Genomic DNA, 15,391 nt, shown 5'->3' on the forward strand with positions numbered 1-15,391 from the left:
GGCTGTTGTGGTTGAGTCGATGAGACCTGCTGCTGCAGCGGCTGGGGCGATGACTTGAGGACTTGAGGCTGCAGCCGACGGGGTTCCGTGACTTGGGACTGCAGCAGACGTGGTTCCGTGACTTGGGACTGCAGCCGACGTGGTTCCGTGACTTGGGCCTAGAGCCGACGAGGTTCCTTGACTTGGGCCTGGAGCCGACGAGGTTCTGTGACTTGGGCCTGGAGCCGACGAGGTTCCGTGACTTGGGCCTGCAGTCGACGAGGTTATGTGACTTGAGCCTTCAGCTGACGAGGTTCTGTGACTTGGGCCTGCAGCGGCACAGGCGAAGCGGCCTAAACCCTAACCACTGAGATGAAAAACGAGTGGTGAACGAGGTAAACACGCTAAAACAGGTGAGGGGGACACAGACGAACAAGTACCAGACAAAAAAGCAGAACCTACGCAGAGAAAACTGGGTTGGTCAGCAAGCTGATTGTGCTTGGAAGCCGTGCGGGTCGGCGACGGGAGCTCCTCGCTGGGTCTGGGCGTCGTCCATTCATTCTGTTAAGTTCGGGGTGTGATTGTGGACCCAAATGCGAGGAAGCAGGGTGAGAAGGCAGAGCAGAAGTCCAAACGGGATTTTAATTAACAAAAATAAAATTAAACTCCGAAAAGCAAGTGATGCAAGACGTAGGTGGGAATGACAGCAGCATGACAGAGGGGAAAACAACAATGAATCGACGCAGACAGAGGGGAGACAAGAGACTATATACACACACACTAATGACATAACGAGACACATTTGGGCAAGACACAAGTGACTGAGGGCACTGATTGGTAGACACACGAGGAAGGGCAGGCACATAGGTGGTTGATGAGACAAGGGAGACACACAAGGAAAACAGAACAAAACACAGATCATGAGTGTATTTCACAAAGAAGGTTTAGTCAGAACCCTGGGTCAAGAAACCCTGAAATGTGGGAAACTCTGCGTCTTCTGTTTCAGAAAGGGAGGCAACTGAAACCAGAGGAAAAGAGGTAACTCTAGCCTGTTTCATAAAAAAAGGTAATTTAAGGTCTCGGTCAGTTACCATAGCAACATTGTCAAACCTAGTCGGTGGCAGGTTTATCACAATGAACCTCGAAGTTTTCTCTGTCCTCGCCTCCTTTCTGCCACACACAACATTTCATTTCCTCATTCATAAATTCTGCTGCGGCGAGTTTTTGCGTGAATACGCCTATATTCTATAGCGTAAAGTCTACTTTTGTCACAAACATGGCATGTCCTTTTGACAATGACCCTATTGACGAAGGTGCTGCAATATTGCGCAGGGAATGAAATATTCGTCACGAGATTGTTATCAGACCATGCATGGCATCTCTGGACAGTTATCTTTTTGAACTGTATCGTTACACATCACAGTCCATCATCTACATACACAAGTTAATCCGTCCTTACATTTGCAACATTACCGGTGCCGTAGTCATGTGCTCACATCGCAGCATATATTGTGTGTTGCGCTCTGCTTTTTCTTATATCTGTTTGAATACTGTTTTTATATTTCATCTTAAGTCAAATGCGTTTCTCCCCCGCAGGATTGCACCAAAATGAAATTAATTAATGAGCTACAATTCAACAGGTTTCCCCTGTAATATTATTGTGATTGCAAAGGACTATACATTTAACTTTACGCATTGACCCGAGCAGCAACATTCTCCCACGTCACCTTCCTCTACGGGGAGATGCTGCGGTGTAGCGCTTTTTTTCTAAAGGCATGTTCAAATTCACCATATGATAGCATTACGATTTTCAGTTGAGAGGGGTAAAAAAACAACAACACGGAAGCAGAGGATGGCACCGCGCTCTGCGCTTCCTCGTTGCCATGGTGACTCGACGAATCGGGGCTCCATTGATGTGGTCTTTTTAGTGTAGTGGCAATGCCATGTGAATGTGAACTACCTTAAATCAGCTGTCCTGGAACCGAAAACGCAGAGTTTCCCCTCTCAGTGTATGTCAACTCGCTGTTCAGGGTTAGTCTCGGTGTTGAACATGCTTTGTAAAATGGACTCCATGACTAAATAAAGAGACTCTAAGGTAAAAATCTAATTAATCGCAACTCAAACCATGACAGGATTAATTTAATTCCACCGTGTGTTACCAATTGAAGCAATTTTATTAATTTGTTCAACAATTCAATTTAGAATCTTCATTTGGTTCAACAATTTTATTTTTTATTTTTCATCTTCATTAACGGGATCATTGTCAAAAGGACATGACATGTTTGTGAAAAAGTGGATTTTTAATATAGGTCTATTGACTGAAAGGAGGGGGAGACAGAGAGAAACTCAAGGTTCATTGTGATAAACCTGGTACAGACCAGGTTAGGTTCATAGACTCTGTTACTATGGTAACAGACCAAGATCTTAAGTTAACTCTCTTTATGAAACAGGCGGTAGTTGTAGCTTTCTCTTGTTTGAGTTACCTCGCTTCCTAAAACAGTATTTCCCATATTTCAGGTTTAACAAAACAATTCATACTGAGACACTGTAAAGAATGGGGAGTGATATTTACTTATTATATATATATATATATATATATATATATATATATATATATATATATATATATATATATATATATATATATATATATATATATATATATATATATATATATATATATATATATATATATATTACTCGGAAAGTACATTTTACAAGGAGAGCATTGAGTACTGAAGACAATCTTCTGTTTCAATTTAATTATAACTGTTTAGATTTAGTCATAACTGTGTTAACTCAGTAAAGCTTGATGAGTGAAGATTCTTCCTTCCTCTTATCTGGGAAAATAAGTGTGTTGGGAGGTTTCCTGTGTTTTATCTGAGGATGTGTATGTTTAAGTGCTGTCAGAGTTTCTGCTCATCAGGTCTAAGGTCTAAAGGACAGATCTGGGGTTGAACTAAAATATGTTGCTGTTAAAATCTTATCTGCTTTCTCCTGTCTCCCTTCTGGGGTTGAACTAAAATATGATGCTGTCAAAGTCTTATCTGCTTTCTCCTGTCTCCCTTCCATTATTCACAGGACTGGGGGATTAAGGGAGGGGGGAGCTGTATCCTGTAGGAGGCTTGTACTACTTTTACTTTTTCAATATTGTATAAGAATGCTGTGAGTCCGCTGTAAACACACACACTGAGGGAAATCACTGATTGAGTGAGCTTGGCTGTGTCTCAGAAATTTCTGAAGGAAAAACTGTTCACAGATCTCAACTCTGATTCTGAAAACAATTTTACGAACACGCGGAAAACAAAAATCGTTTTCTAACTACATTTTATCAGTTTATTTAAAAAAAATGACCTTCAGCTTGGGAGACTGTCCGAGCTTTGCCACTCTTGTTTGCCACTATACTGCATTGCAGGTGTATCCAAAATAAGAACAAAAACGCTCTTGGAGGTATAAGGATCCACCTGACACCAGCAATATACCACACTGCAGGAGTGGCAAAGGCTCAGGTGGTAGGGTGGCTGTCCCCTAAACTGAAGGTTGTAGGTTTGTTCCTCAACCCTATTTATTTTTTAATTAACTGGTAAAATGTACTCAAAACTCTCCTTGTAAAATTTCCATCCATCCATCCATCCATTATCTACCACTTATCCATGGTCGGGTCGCGGGGGGAGCAGCTTTAGCAGGGAAGCCCAGGCTTCCCTCTCCTCAACCACTTCAACCAGCTCCTCCGACGGGATCCTAAGGCGAGAGACAAAGTCTCTTCAGCGTGTCCTGGAGGCATCCAAACCTCAACTGGCTCCTCTCAACGCGGAGGAGCAGCGGCTCGAGTTTACAACATGATTTGATTCAGTGGGTGATGACGGACCTCTGCCGTGTCGGCACCGGGCAGAGGCGGGCGATGCGGCGGTGCTCCTACACTCTTGGCATATGACGAACTGATTGTGGGGACATCCCAGCCGCCGCTCGGTCATTATCAAGAAGTCCACGCAACAGGTGTGGGCTGCCACGCTCAACCAAAGCATGCTAGGAAGCGCAAGGCATCACTCTCGCTACACTTTGCTACAAAACTGACGACATGGAGGGCTTAAAGTATTCTATTCAAAAATTGGAGAGCACCATATCCAAAATGATCCAAAATCAAAAACAAAAACAAAAACAAAACCAAGACATTCTGAAGGAAATCCAACAAATGTAGATTGAGAATCAGAAACTTGTAAAGGCGATAAAAGACAAAGATCACCGCATTGCAGACTTGGAGAAGCTGACACAAGAACTTCATCAAAATGCACGCTCCAACGATCTCATCATCACAGGGATTACAGTTAGGCCGCGCACATATGCACAAGCTGCGGCGCGAAGAAGTGCAGAGTATCCTGATCTGAATCCTGACAACGAAACAGCTGAGCAACAGGTGATTGCCAAACTGCAATTGGTAATAACAGTGGAATCGCAGCACATTCAAGAGCACTACCCGCTTCCATCTGGAGGGAGAAAACCACCAATGAAGCTCACCGACAGAAAGAGCAAAATTGCTCTCCTCAAGCAGAGCCCCAAGTTGAAAGGTCAAGATGTCTATCTGAATGAAAACTTGACCAAAAAGAATGCTGAAATAGCAAGAAAGGCACGTCAACTGAGGAAAGGTGGAAAAATTGTGGCGACCTGGACCGCAAACTGCAAAATCCTTATCAAAACACAAGATATGAAAACCAGGGTGATCAAAAGCGTGGAAGAGCTGGTTGCTTATGAAATTAAATATGGTGCAATCAACTGACTCTATACTCTTATCACATCCGAATCTTGATGATCAATGTGAGGATTGTTCTTTCGATGATCCAAAAGGAATATTTGATCCTGATAAAAAAAAATTACAACAACAAATCGGACAAATGGAAATTCTACACTGAAGACCAATACAACAATTTGGACGGTAAACTCTCTTTAATCAATTTCAACAGCAGGAGTCTCTACACTAACTTTGAACACATTAAGAATTATTTACAAAAGTTTGAGAAGAAATTCAACATTATAGCTTCTGAAACATGGATGAAAGATAAAAAAGGCTTTTATCTACATGGATACAATATGGTATGCACGAACAGAACTGGCAAAGGTGGATGAGGAGTCGCCATGTTTGTGGACAACAACATCAAGTTTGACATATTAAACAATATGTCGACTATGGTTGAAAATCTTGTGGAATGCATAACGATTGAATTTTCTCTGTCAAAAGGTGAAAATATAATTATAAGTTGTATCTACCGTGCACCGAACTCCAAGGTCGAACTTTTCACTACTGAAAACACTACTGTCTAGAATTAACAACAAGCATAGCTTTCTCTGTGGTGATTTGTTAAACCCTAATAAAAATGCACATATTGAAGATTTCACTAATACAATGTATTCATTAGGACTTCACCAATTAATCACACAACCGACTAGAATTACGACTCACAGTGCCACCTTAATAGATAACATATTCACCAATGTCATGCTAAATGAGACTCAGAGTGGTCTACCGATTAATGACATTACGGATCACCTCCTGATTTACTATGTATGGCATCACAGTAATAACATCAGTCAAACAGACATTTTATAGAAAGTGTAACAATTATAGACGAGTCACCCTCAATTTTTTAAAATCTCTTCCTTTCCTTAACATTTCACTCTTGGAAATATGCACTTAGTCAACCTAGGGTGGGATGAGATGCCTCCGTTCTCCCCCTTTTGCCTAAACCAGAGACAGTCCAAAAGAGATTTCACTCTTTTGAAGTCAACCACAGACCATCTCACCAGGATGTGAATGTTTGTTTGTCACCAACCGGAACCAGAGTTTATGGCACCAAAGTATTTTATCGGAAAGCATCATCTTCACCCCTGCTGACATCGCAGACTGGCAGTCTGGAAACTCTTATCAAAGTCATAAAACAACATGGGCCAAAAGGTCTGTTGGAATCCTGGTCAGTACATTCCAGCCTTCTTGGAGGTTACACGGGACCAGAGTGCCTTCAAATGGTTACGATCGTAACTGCCCTCACATGAAACACCTATAATCCACAAAGCAATCTTTCACATTTCACATAAGAAATTCATCATATACAAGTGAACTTACGCACAACTGGCTGTTTCACATCATATTATGCCGATAAAAAGATCATGTGTATTTCAAGAAGAATGATGATTGTAAACCCAGAGATTATTTAGTTACTCTGGAAAGAATGAAATGACCTCATGATGCGTTATTAGTTAGATATGTGTAACGATAACATGTTTTGCTTGGAAGAACTTGACTTGCCAGCCTGACCAAATTTTATTCTTAAATATAAATTCTTTAAATAAATTGGTGTTTAAAAGTCTCTGACTTGGGTTGAGTCAAGAAAGGGACGGCGCTCCTCCCAGACGGACTTTTTGCTCTTCATTTTTCTTTTTTTTCTTTTTCTCTTTTGTGTGTCTTTCATCCCACCTCGGTGGCACAAAGTCGCCGCCGAATTTTTCCTTGACCCCGTGTGTCATCCAGCAACCAGAGTTTGGACAGCGCGCAATCCCCGTGCGTCAACCAGTACCTGCTCCATCCTTCGAGCGTCCCGTCGCGAGCTGGTTCAACGACTGGTCTTCCTCGGGATGCAGGCATGCAGCGGATCTTGGCCTCAGCAGCGGGATTTGGGCAGCTGAGACGTGGACCTCCTCGCGCGCCGAGAGTACAACTTCGGCTGAAGCCACGACCTCGCCTGAAAGCGACATCCACCTTGAGACCAGCTGCACCGCCCCTTATCTGCCGGTAGCCCCGAGCTGCGTCGCACCTCATCCAACTCAGGAATATTTTTATTTATTTTTTATTTTATTATTGCCTTGCTTTTTTGGGAGCATTTTTTTCTTCAATCGACCTTCCCTCCACTAGTGATTCAACTCACTCCAATTTGACATCGCTGGTGCAACTTTCATTTCAAATATCTCACATATTTGGCAAGTCAAACCTTTCCTTTCTACCTTGTTAAATTGTTCCTTTCTTATTTTTATTAGCTTCATTTTTATCCCTTTTCCCCCCACCGTATAATAGTTAGGTAGGCAGTGTTTTGATTCTGTATGTGTAACCGTAGTGAATAAATGCATGCTTTTTTCAATCTAGTTCAGTCTCAATTGTGCTTGTGTCCGACTGGATTAGTAATTATTTTATTAATACAAAGAACCACAAACATTGAATGCGTCAACTTCAGATTATGAATAAATAAATGAGGATTTGGATTTTATTCGTTGTTTCTCCAAAACTGAAAGTAAACAGAACGTCGTGCCCCTATAGGCGATTCAGGGAATTACGACTTCCTCAAGCGCTGATCAAACCACTAATTTGTCCAAAAGACAACATCAATTATCGCTACAGGAGGCTTAGGTCAGATCGAAATATTACTGCATTTAGAAATTATTTGTTAACTCAAAACTGGAATTGTGTCTATGATGCAATGGACGTGAATACAGCGTATGTTGTTTGTCTCTGTGTGCCCTGTGATTCGCTGGAAACCAGTTCAGGGTGTAACCCTGCCTACTACTGCCCGAAGCCAGCTGGGATAGGCTCCAGCGCCCCCGCGACCCTTGAGGACAGGCGGTTAAGAAAATGGATGGATGGAAGTTTTTTGTATCTATTGGTCCTGACTTGGCAGAAAGTATACCCGCAGCTTAACTTCATAACACTCAAGTACGGAACTTACACTCAATGTTTCTGGAACCAGTCAAGGACACTAAGACACCTGGTTGCAAAATGTGCAGCCAAATCTGCCACTGACACACAAGGCATTGATATGAAAATAATCAAGCTTATAATAAGCGAAATTCTACAGCCCCTAACTCACGTATGCAACCTCTCATTTTTGACTGATGAATGTTCCCAAACGAGATGAAAATAAAGTTGTCCCCATTTATAAAGGGGGAGATTTACATGGATTTGGGAATTACAGACCCATTTCAATATTATCACAATTGTCAAAAATCTTGGAAAAACTTTTTAATGATAGGCTTGATAAATTTATAACCAAGCACAAATTATTAAACGATAGTCAGTATGGTTTTAGGAAAAATCATTCCACTGGACAAGCTTTGACCGAATACATGGAAATCATTACCGATGTGATTGATCAAAAACTATACTCTGTTGGAATTTTCCTAGATCTAAAAAAAGCATTTGATACAGTAAATCATGAAATATTATTTAAAACAGAGAGAATCGGAATTAGAGGTGTAGCTTTAGACTGGATACGAAGCTATTTATCTAAAAGATATCAACATGTGACGGAAGGAGCATGTCGAATTTGGGGGAATTCCTATATAAGCCGCCTTCATCCCTTGATGGCACTCCAGAAAAAAGCAGTAAGAATCATACACAACGCTCCTTACAATGCACATACACACGATGTATTTATTAAATCTAAATTATTGAAATTATATGATTTAATAAACTTCAGGACTGTGCAGACAATGTAAAAAGCATAAAAAAATGCCTCCCTTATAACTTGCGAAATATGATTTGAGAGGGAAACATGTATTCGTACAAAGTTATATCAGAACAACACTAAAATCATTTTCGATCTCCTGTACTGGTGTACAACAATGGAATAACTTAGATTTTGGAGTAACCAACACAGAGACATTGGCTGGCTGAAAAAAAAAAAGTATAAAGAACTTATATTTAACAGATACACTGATGAAATTCAATGAATTCTGGATATGATTACATTTGCAGACACGGTCAAAATCTAGGTGAAAACAGTGAACTGTAAACAAGGCTTGGTGTTCCTAAAAAAAATAAAAATAATGAATGCACAGCTGAACCTGTTATCTTTGCTCAAGGACTTGGGAGCCAAGATACCCTATTGGTCCTTGAATGCTCTGAACCAATGGCAGGGCCAGCGTTTTCATGTTGAAAAAAAAACAACTAGGTATCGGCATCTGCTGATACTTTAAATCCGGGTATCGGAATCATGAAATCTAAAAGACAAACGAAAAACAATGGTGTAGGTCTGTGTACATTTATTCAACTGAAAAGTTCATTAGCAACAAAGCCGATTGCCATATCTGTAGACAACTATGTATGTGACCCTTTTATCTTCTATTATTATTATCTGCAAGTGGCTAGCAGTTGCCTTCATTCACTGGTTGGATTTAAGGCTGTACGATATGGACACAATTTCATATCTCGTGGTTTTTGTCAAACATCTCTATTCTTTGGTCTTTGTAGGCGGAAGTAGGCAGGTCTCCAAGCCAAAGAGTCACAGTACGCAAGATGCTGACCTACTAGCTTTTATAGTAGCCTGTCTAACCAATAGGGGATCACATGACTCTGTGCAGGTGGAATCAATCACCTTGCCACTTTCTGCCCTCACTTTTTGCGTCGTCGCCCCGACGATCAAACAAAATCTCATAACATCTAATTCCAGGGTCTGAACAAAGCACGGCCCATTGGCTGCCACTCGAGAAGAGGTTGTTGCTCCCTGTGATCGCGTCGACCAAGGGAGATGATGCTCGTTCGCAGCTGTTAAGCGAATAGTACGACACAGGGAGCTCTGACTACCTGAATTAGTGGTCAATGGTTCCTGTGATTCACCTGGTGACATTTGAGCGGCGTGTTGCTCCAAAGCAGGATGAGAGGCTGGTTGAAAAGGCACTACCTGAGGGGTTCCATCTGTTTAAACAAATATGGCGTACTCAGGCCACGAGTCATCTTCCAACTGTGGTACATCCATAGGTGACACTAAGGCCAGGGCCTCAACTGGCCAATCAGCTCCAACCGCTGCCTTAAGCAGGGTCCGGTGAACATGCTTCAGCTTTTGTTTGGTCTGCTATTGGTGCAATGGCATAAACAGAACCACCCAGACTTGGTGCTCTCACCACATTATAGACCACAGAGTCCCATAGGTCTCTGATTTTATGACACCCTCGTGGACCGTAGTCCCTCCTGAAGATCAACTGGCCCTGGGCCAATGGAACATTCCTGACCTGTTGATCATGGGCCTCTTTACGGCGGCCTGCTACAACCTGCATCCGATCTCGAGCACTTTGGAATGCGATCTGCAGACGAGTCTGGTGCTCCACGACCCAATCATCCACCCTGCCACCAACAGGCTCCTGCACTCGGCCCAACAAAAAGTCAACTGGAAGCCTTGGTTCCTGACCAAACGTAAAACAAAATGGAGACTCACCAGTGGACTGATGGGGAGTAGTGTTATAAGAATACAGAAGCTGTGGCAGGCATGCGGTCCACTCTCTCTTCTGTGACGCTGGCAAGGTACGCAGCAGATTGTGCAGGGTCCTGTTAAATCTCTCACATTGGCCATTGCCTGCGGGGTGGTAAGGGATAGTACGGGATTTACCAATACCATACAAATTACACAATTGCTGGATCAAAGAACTCTCAAAAGTTACGGCCCTGGTCCGAATGAATCAAAGCCGGGACACCAAACTTCGAGAACCATTCAACCACCAGCACTTGAGCTGAGAGTACAGGCTTTCTGGTCACGAGTGGGAAACGCCAATGTGTACTTGCTAAAAACAGCTGTGATAACAAGCACATTTTCAATCCCATTACGGGCTGGTTCAAAAATTGTGAAGTCAATTGCCAAGATCTCATTTGGTCGGGAAGCCAAGAGGTGTCCCATGGTGGCCCGAGCAGGGTGGGAAGTGTCCTTTGCAACTTGACATCTATCACATGCCTGACACCACTGGTCAACATCTGATGTCATGCAAGGCCAGTAGCTCCTCTGCCTGAGTAACTCCAGGGTCCTCCCCACCCCCCGGTGGCCATGTTTTTGGTGGACTTCAGTCAACACTTCTTTCTTTTAGGTAGATGGCAACAGCAGCTGGAGAATTGCCTCAGCACCATCAGGCCTGTAGACCAGGCGGGAAAGGGCTCCACTTCTCTCAACCAACCTGTCCCAATGATGCAGGAGAGCGAGAGCAGGTTTTGACAACTGCTTTCGCTCCCAACATGGCCAGGATTCGGTCAGCCCTTTGAAGGGCTGAAATGTCCACCTGGGGATGATGCGGTAAAGCAGTAAAGCAGCTTGAGGAGCCTGTGGTCTTGTCCCTTTAAAAGCTTGTTGTAAGGGTTTTGCGAGTGTCGTGCTTGGAAGCATTCACTGAACGGTACTTGATTTCAAAGTCGAACGGTGCCGACTGGGCTGCCCAACGCTGCTCAGTAGCCCCAAGTTTAGCAGATGACAAATGGCTTAGGGGGTTGTTGTCGGTATAAGTGACACACTTATTCCCCAGGAGATATTCTCTAAATTTCTCTGTCAGGGCCCACTTGAGTGCCAAGCAATCTAGCTTCATAGAGCTACAATTGTTCATGTTCCGCTCAGTGGGCCTCAATCCCCAACTCGCGTAAGCTATGTGCCTTACCTTGCCATGTTGCTCCTGCGAGAGCACAGCCCACAGGCCACTGTAGCTTGCGTCCACCTCCAAAATAAAAGGGAGGGAAAAGTACAGCAGACAGGTCAGCCAAACTGGAATGATTGAATGGACGGACGAGCAGTTTGATCGTTGCCACAGACAGATGTTGCGCACGCTCGCCCGGGGAAAAGGGAATGGCAGTGCGGACGCGGCCGTCCAACAACGGCACCAGAGGGTCAGCCGCGCTCCACAAGACGAGTTCAGCACAAGTTCTGCACGTTACACAACACAGCAGAAGTCAAGCAAAGCAAAGCAGCCTCAGTGCAGGTGGAATTCAATCACCTTGCCACTATAACAAGGTTCACTATAAACTATGGGTGTGAATTGCGTAGTACCTGGCGATTTGATCCGTATCACGATTCATAGTTCACGATTCGATTCGATGCTGATTAATCCCAATATTAATCTATAAATTGATTCTTGCAATTTTTTTCAAACTCAAATTTAGAAAATACTAATCAATAAACTTGTACATGTACACTGTAATATTTGTATAAAAATGTATTTATCTGCAACTTCAGGCTTATAACTGAGCCACTGTATTTAACAAACAGGTTGCAGTCTGTTTCATGTTTGAACAGCACTGAAATAAAATATTAAGGCCTAATGTTTAATTAATATAACATTCTTCCATGCTTAAAGTGTGAACCCTAAGTTTTGTTGAATATTTCCATCAAAATTGTTTAAACATCGATTTGAGATTTGCGGACTGTAATATCGTGATATAGTGCCAAATTGATTTTTTTAATACCCATACACAACTATCCACATGTGAAATTATAAATATAGTCAAGCTTGTGACACGCACTATTTGTGCCCCATATATTCTATGGCTTGACGTCGGTAGTGATGTGCCCTACTGTGCCGAGGCGCCGATGCGTGTGCCGAGTAAACCGGAAAAAAATCTGCAAAGCGCGCATCGAGGCATGTGTTGATTACGCTTGTGGCCACGCCCGAAGCCTCGGAACGCGCGTTGCTACGTCCGAAGCCTCGAGAGACGGGCTTCCTACGTCATCGCCAACACATAGTTTCGCGGGTGATTCTAAATAAAATGGCACACCGAGACGACAATGAGCTCACAGGTGACACTGACACACCCAACTCGCATCTTCAAACCTCAATCGGATTCGTTTTGCAATGGACGCACCCGCAACGAAAAAGAAGAGAACATCCCCTGTCTGGGATCATTTTGAGCAGATCTCTCCTAAAAAGGTACAAATTATAATAACCAGTGTGAATATATATTGTAAATTATTGTGACAACACAGTGTATCCCTCATTTTAATGTCTTTCTTTTACTTGCTGATATTTCAAAAGGTGAAGTGTAAACTTTGTTCTAAAGAACTTGGGTACCAAGACAACACTTCATCTATGTTGAGGCATTATAGGGTCCTGTATGAAAATAAGGAGACAACTCAAATAGAACCACGCCCAGGTAAGCCATTTTTTAACATGCAATGAAAAAACAGCACAGCCGACCATGTATATTTCAAATGTGACAGATGAAATGAATGACATCTATCATTAATAGGCCTACTCTGTTTCTGTTAAACTGCAGTGGATACGAATGCACTGGAAGAGGCATTGATCAATATGGTAATTGAAGATTGCCAGCCCTTCAGTTTTGTGGAGGACACAAGGTTCAGGAAGCTTATCCAAGCTTTCGACCCTACATATGTTCTCCCCACCAGGCAGGTGTGTATGAGAGCACATGAATCATTATTCCCCATTTCCCCATAACTACTCTTCCAATATTGTTCTTTCTCCTTTCCTTTAGACTTTGAAAGCCATGGTGTAGGAGAGGTACCAGCAGGCAAAGGAGAAGGCCCAAGAGCTTGTAGCAAAGTCCTTTGCAGTGAGCATAACAGCAGATATGTGGACCAGCATCAACACAGATGCATATCTGGCAGTCACTTGTCATTTCATTGATGAGCAAACCTCTCTGCACTCAGCTGTGTTAGGTGTGCTCCATTTCCCTGACCGCCATACAGCTGAGAGCAGTACCACTGCAAAGGTGAATTCCTTTATTACACAGCAGTATTCAAATTAATGCTGAATGACTTGAATAATGTTTTGTTTCCAATTTTATTTTTTATAGACAAGGCTGACACAGGTGCAGGAGCAAATGAAGCCTACAGAGCCTGTGCTGAAGATCATTCAAGAGGTAAGTTGACATCCATAACTGCTTCCACTCCCCTTTCAAACAATAATGACCTTTTATTTTCAGGTGGAGACACGCTGGAACAGCGCCTTCCATATGCTGCAACGCATGTACAACTTCAGGGAAGCCGAAGGAGCAGCCCTGGCAGGCCTACACACTGACATTACCCCACTCACGTCCCACCAGTTGAGGCTCATTTCTGAGAGTCTGCAGGTGCTGTCCCCATTTAATGATGCCACCGTAGAGCTCTCAGAGGAGAGGAGAGTGTCTGGGTCCAAGGTCATACCACTTTTGGCCATGCTGCACCACACCTTGGAGGATGACATGGGAGCCATACAAATGGAGGAGAGCAAAGCAATGGCTGAGCGTCTTAAAAAACAACTGAGGGACAAGCTCTACAACCTCCAAGCCATGAGCATCATGTCACTGGCAACACTGCTGGATCCCAGGTTTGTATCAGTTGTCTGTTTTTCTCATCTGTCTACTAGTACTAACAAATGAGCAACTGCCTCTTGTTGAACAGTTCACAACTGCAATGAGTCTCATTGTCATTTGCAGGTACAAGAAGATAGGCTTCTTTAGCCCCAATAAAGCACAAGAGGCTGAGAGGAGGCTCACAGCTGAATGTACGACAGTGATCCGGCACAGGGCATCTTCCTCCTCCTCCTCCTCCAACCCATCATCTTCATCAACACAACCGGACACATCAGAAGCTTCCCAGCCTGTGGCGCAAGGTAATATTCGATACATCCTAATGGTGTTAATTAAGCAATAGGAAATGAGCGGCAGTGCATTATTGTGGGATAAGGCATTCTCTTGCTCCCATCTCTACGATGGGCAGCCAGAACTGCCTGTTGGGTGTTAGTCTGTTTGTTGTGTCTTAGGTGACGAACTGTGGCGGCGATTGGACCACACAGTCATGCAGAGGAGGACCCAGACGAGGACCCAGAGTGAGACCGCAGATGCGACTGTGGAGGTCCCCACTTACCTGGGGGAACCCAACATAAGCAGGATGTCAAACCCCCTGGACTACTGGGAGCTGCACAAACATGTCTACCCAAACCTCTACAAACTAGCAATAACCTTTCTCTGTACCCCGGCCTCATCCGTCCCTTGCGAAATACTTTTTTCAAAAGCAGGAGAAATCCTATATAAAAAAAGAAACCGTTTAAAGCCAAAAACTTTGGAAATGCTAGTTTTCCTCAATAAAAATGAATGAAAGGTGTGTCTTGTTCCTTGTTTATATGTCAATGTCTAAAATAAAGCAATCATTCTTTCAAGTACCACACGCACATTCATTCACATCACAACTCCCTGTCCTTTTGACCCCATCTAATCCATGGTATCATTTTAATCACTCTGTCTGTCATGACATTTATTTTCCACATGAAGGCGCAATAGAACAAATGAAGCCTCATGATGCTTCGGCCCAGGAACGAACCAGTTGGATGGAAGGCCTCATTGCTTCATGATGCTTCAGTTTACCATCACTAGACGTCGGTGCATTTCTCTCTTGCTAACCCAGAAGTAGATTTGTCTGTCAATCAAAGGATGTGCACTAACATTGACATGACAAAGAGAACAAAGGAGCTTGCATCAGCCAGGGCCAAACGCTAAACATGGAGTGCCCAGTAAGTCATGAACTAAATGGCTTGCACAAAGCGTACTTACCAGAAACGGCGAGAAGGGATCGTGGATTAGGCTATGAAGGCATGCAGATGAATCGTCCGACAAACAAAATGTGTCTTCCGCTGCCCCAGGCAGTGGTTGTCTCTTATAGACTGCTGATTACATCAGGCAATTGCAACACAA

At 43.2% G+C, this 15,391-nt stretch overlaps 1 protein-coding gene and 1 pseudogene across 1 annotated transcript; both read left to right on the forward strand.

Annotated features, from left to right (window-relative positions):
- The first annotated feature begins 4,809 nt into the window (after nt 1-4,809).
- LOC147163309 (uncharacterized) overlaps nt 4,810-15,391 on the forward strand; it is a 134,176-nt pseudogene continuing 123,594 nt past the window's right edge.
- On the forward strand, nt 13,877-14,804 carry LOC147163310 (zinc finger BED domain-containing protein 4-like). Its single transcript, XM_086095655.1, has 3 exons — nt 13,877-14,028; nt 14,138-14,313; nt 14,464-14,804. The coding sequence occupies exons 1-3, from the start codon at nt 13,877-13,879 to the stop codon at nt 14,796-14,798; spliced, it is 663 nt and encodes a 220-aa protein (XP_085951781.1). The 3' UTR covers nt 14,799-14,804.

The sequence above is a fragment of the Leptonotus elevatus genome, chromosome 14 (genome assembly GCF_054856555.1).
Source record: "Leptonotus elevatus isolate MCC_2025b chromosome 14, RoL_Lele_1.0, whole genome shotgun sequence".
In the NCBI taxonomy this organism is placed as follows: Eukaryota; Metazoa; Chordata; class Actinopteri; order Syngnathiformes; family Syngnathidae; genus Leptonotus; species Leptonotus elevatus.

Coding starts and splice junctions, on each gene's coding strand:
- LOC147163310 (XM_086095655.1), top strand. CDS start 13,877: ATGCTGCACCACACCTTGGAGGATGACATGGGAGCCATACAAATGGAG. Junction 14,029..14,137: donor GCAACACTGCTGGATCCCAG/GTTTGTATCAGT, acceptor TGTCATTTGCAG/GTACAAGAAGATAGGCTTCT. Junction 14,314..14,463: donor TTCCCAGCCTGTGGCGCAAG/GTAATATTCGAT, acceptor GTTGTGTCTTAG/GTGACGAACTGTGGCGGCGA.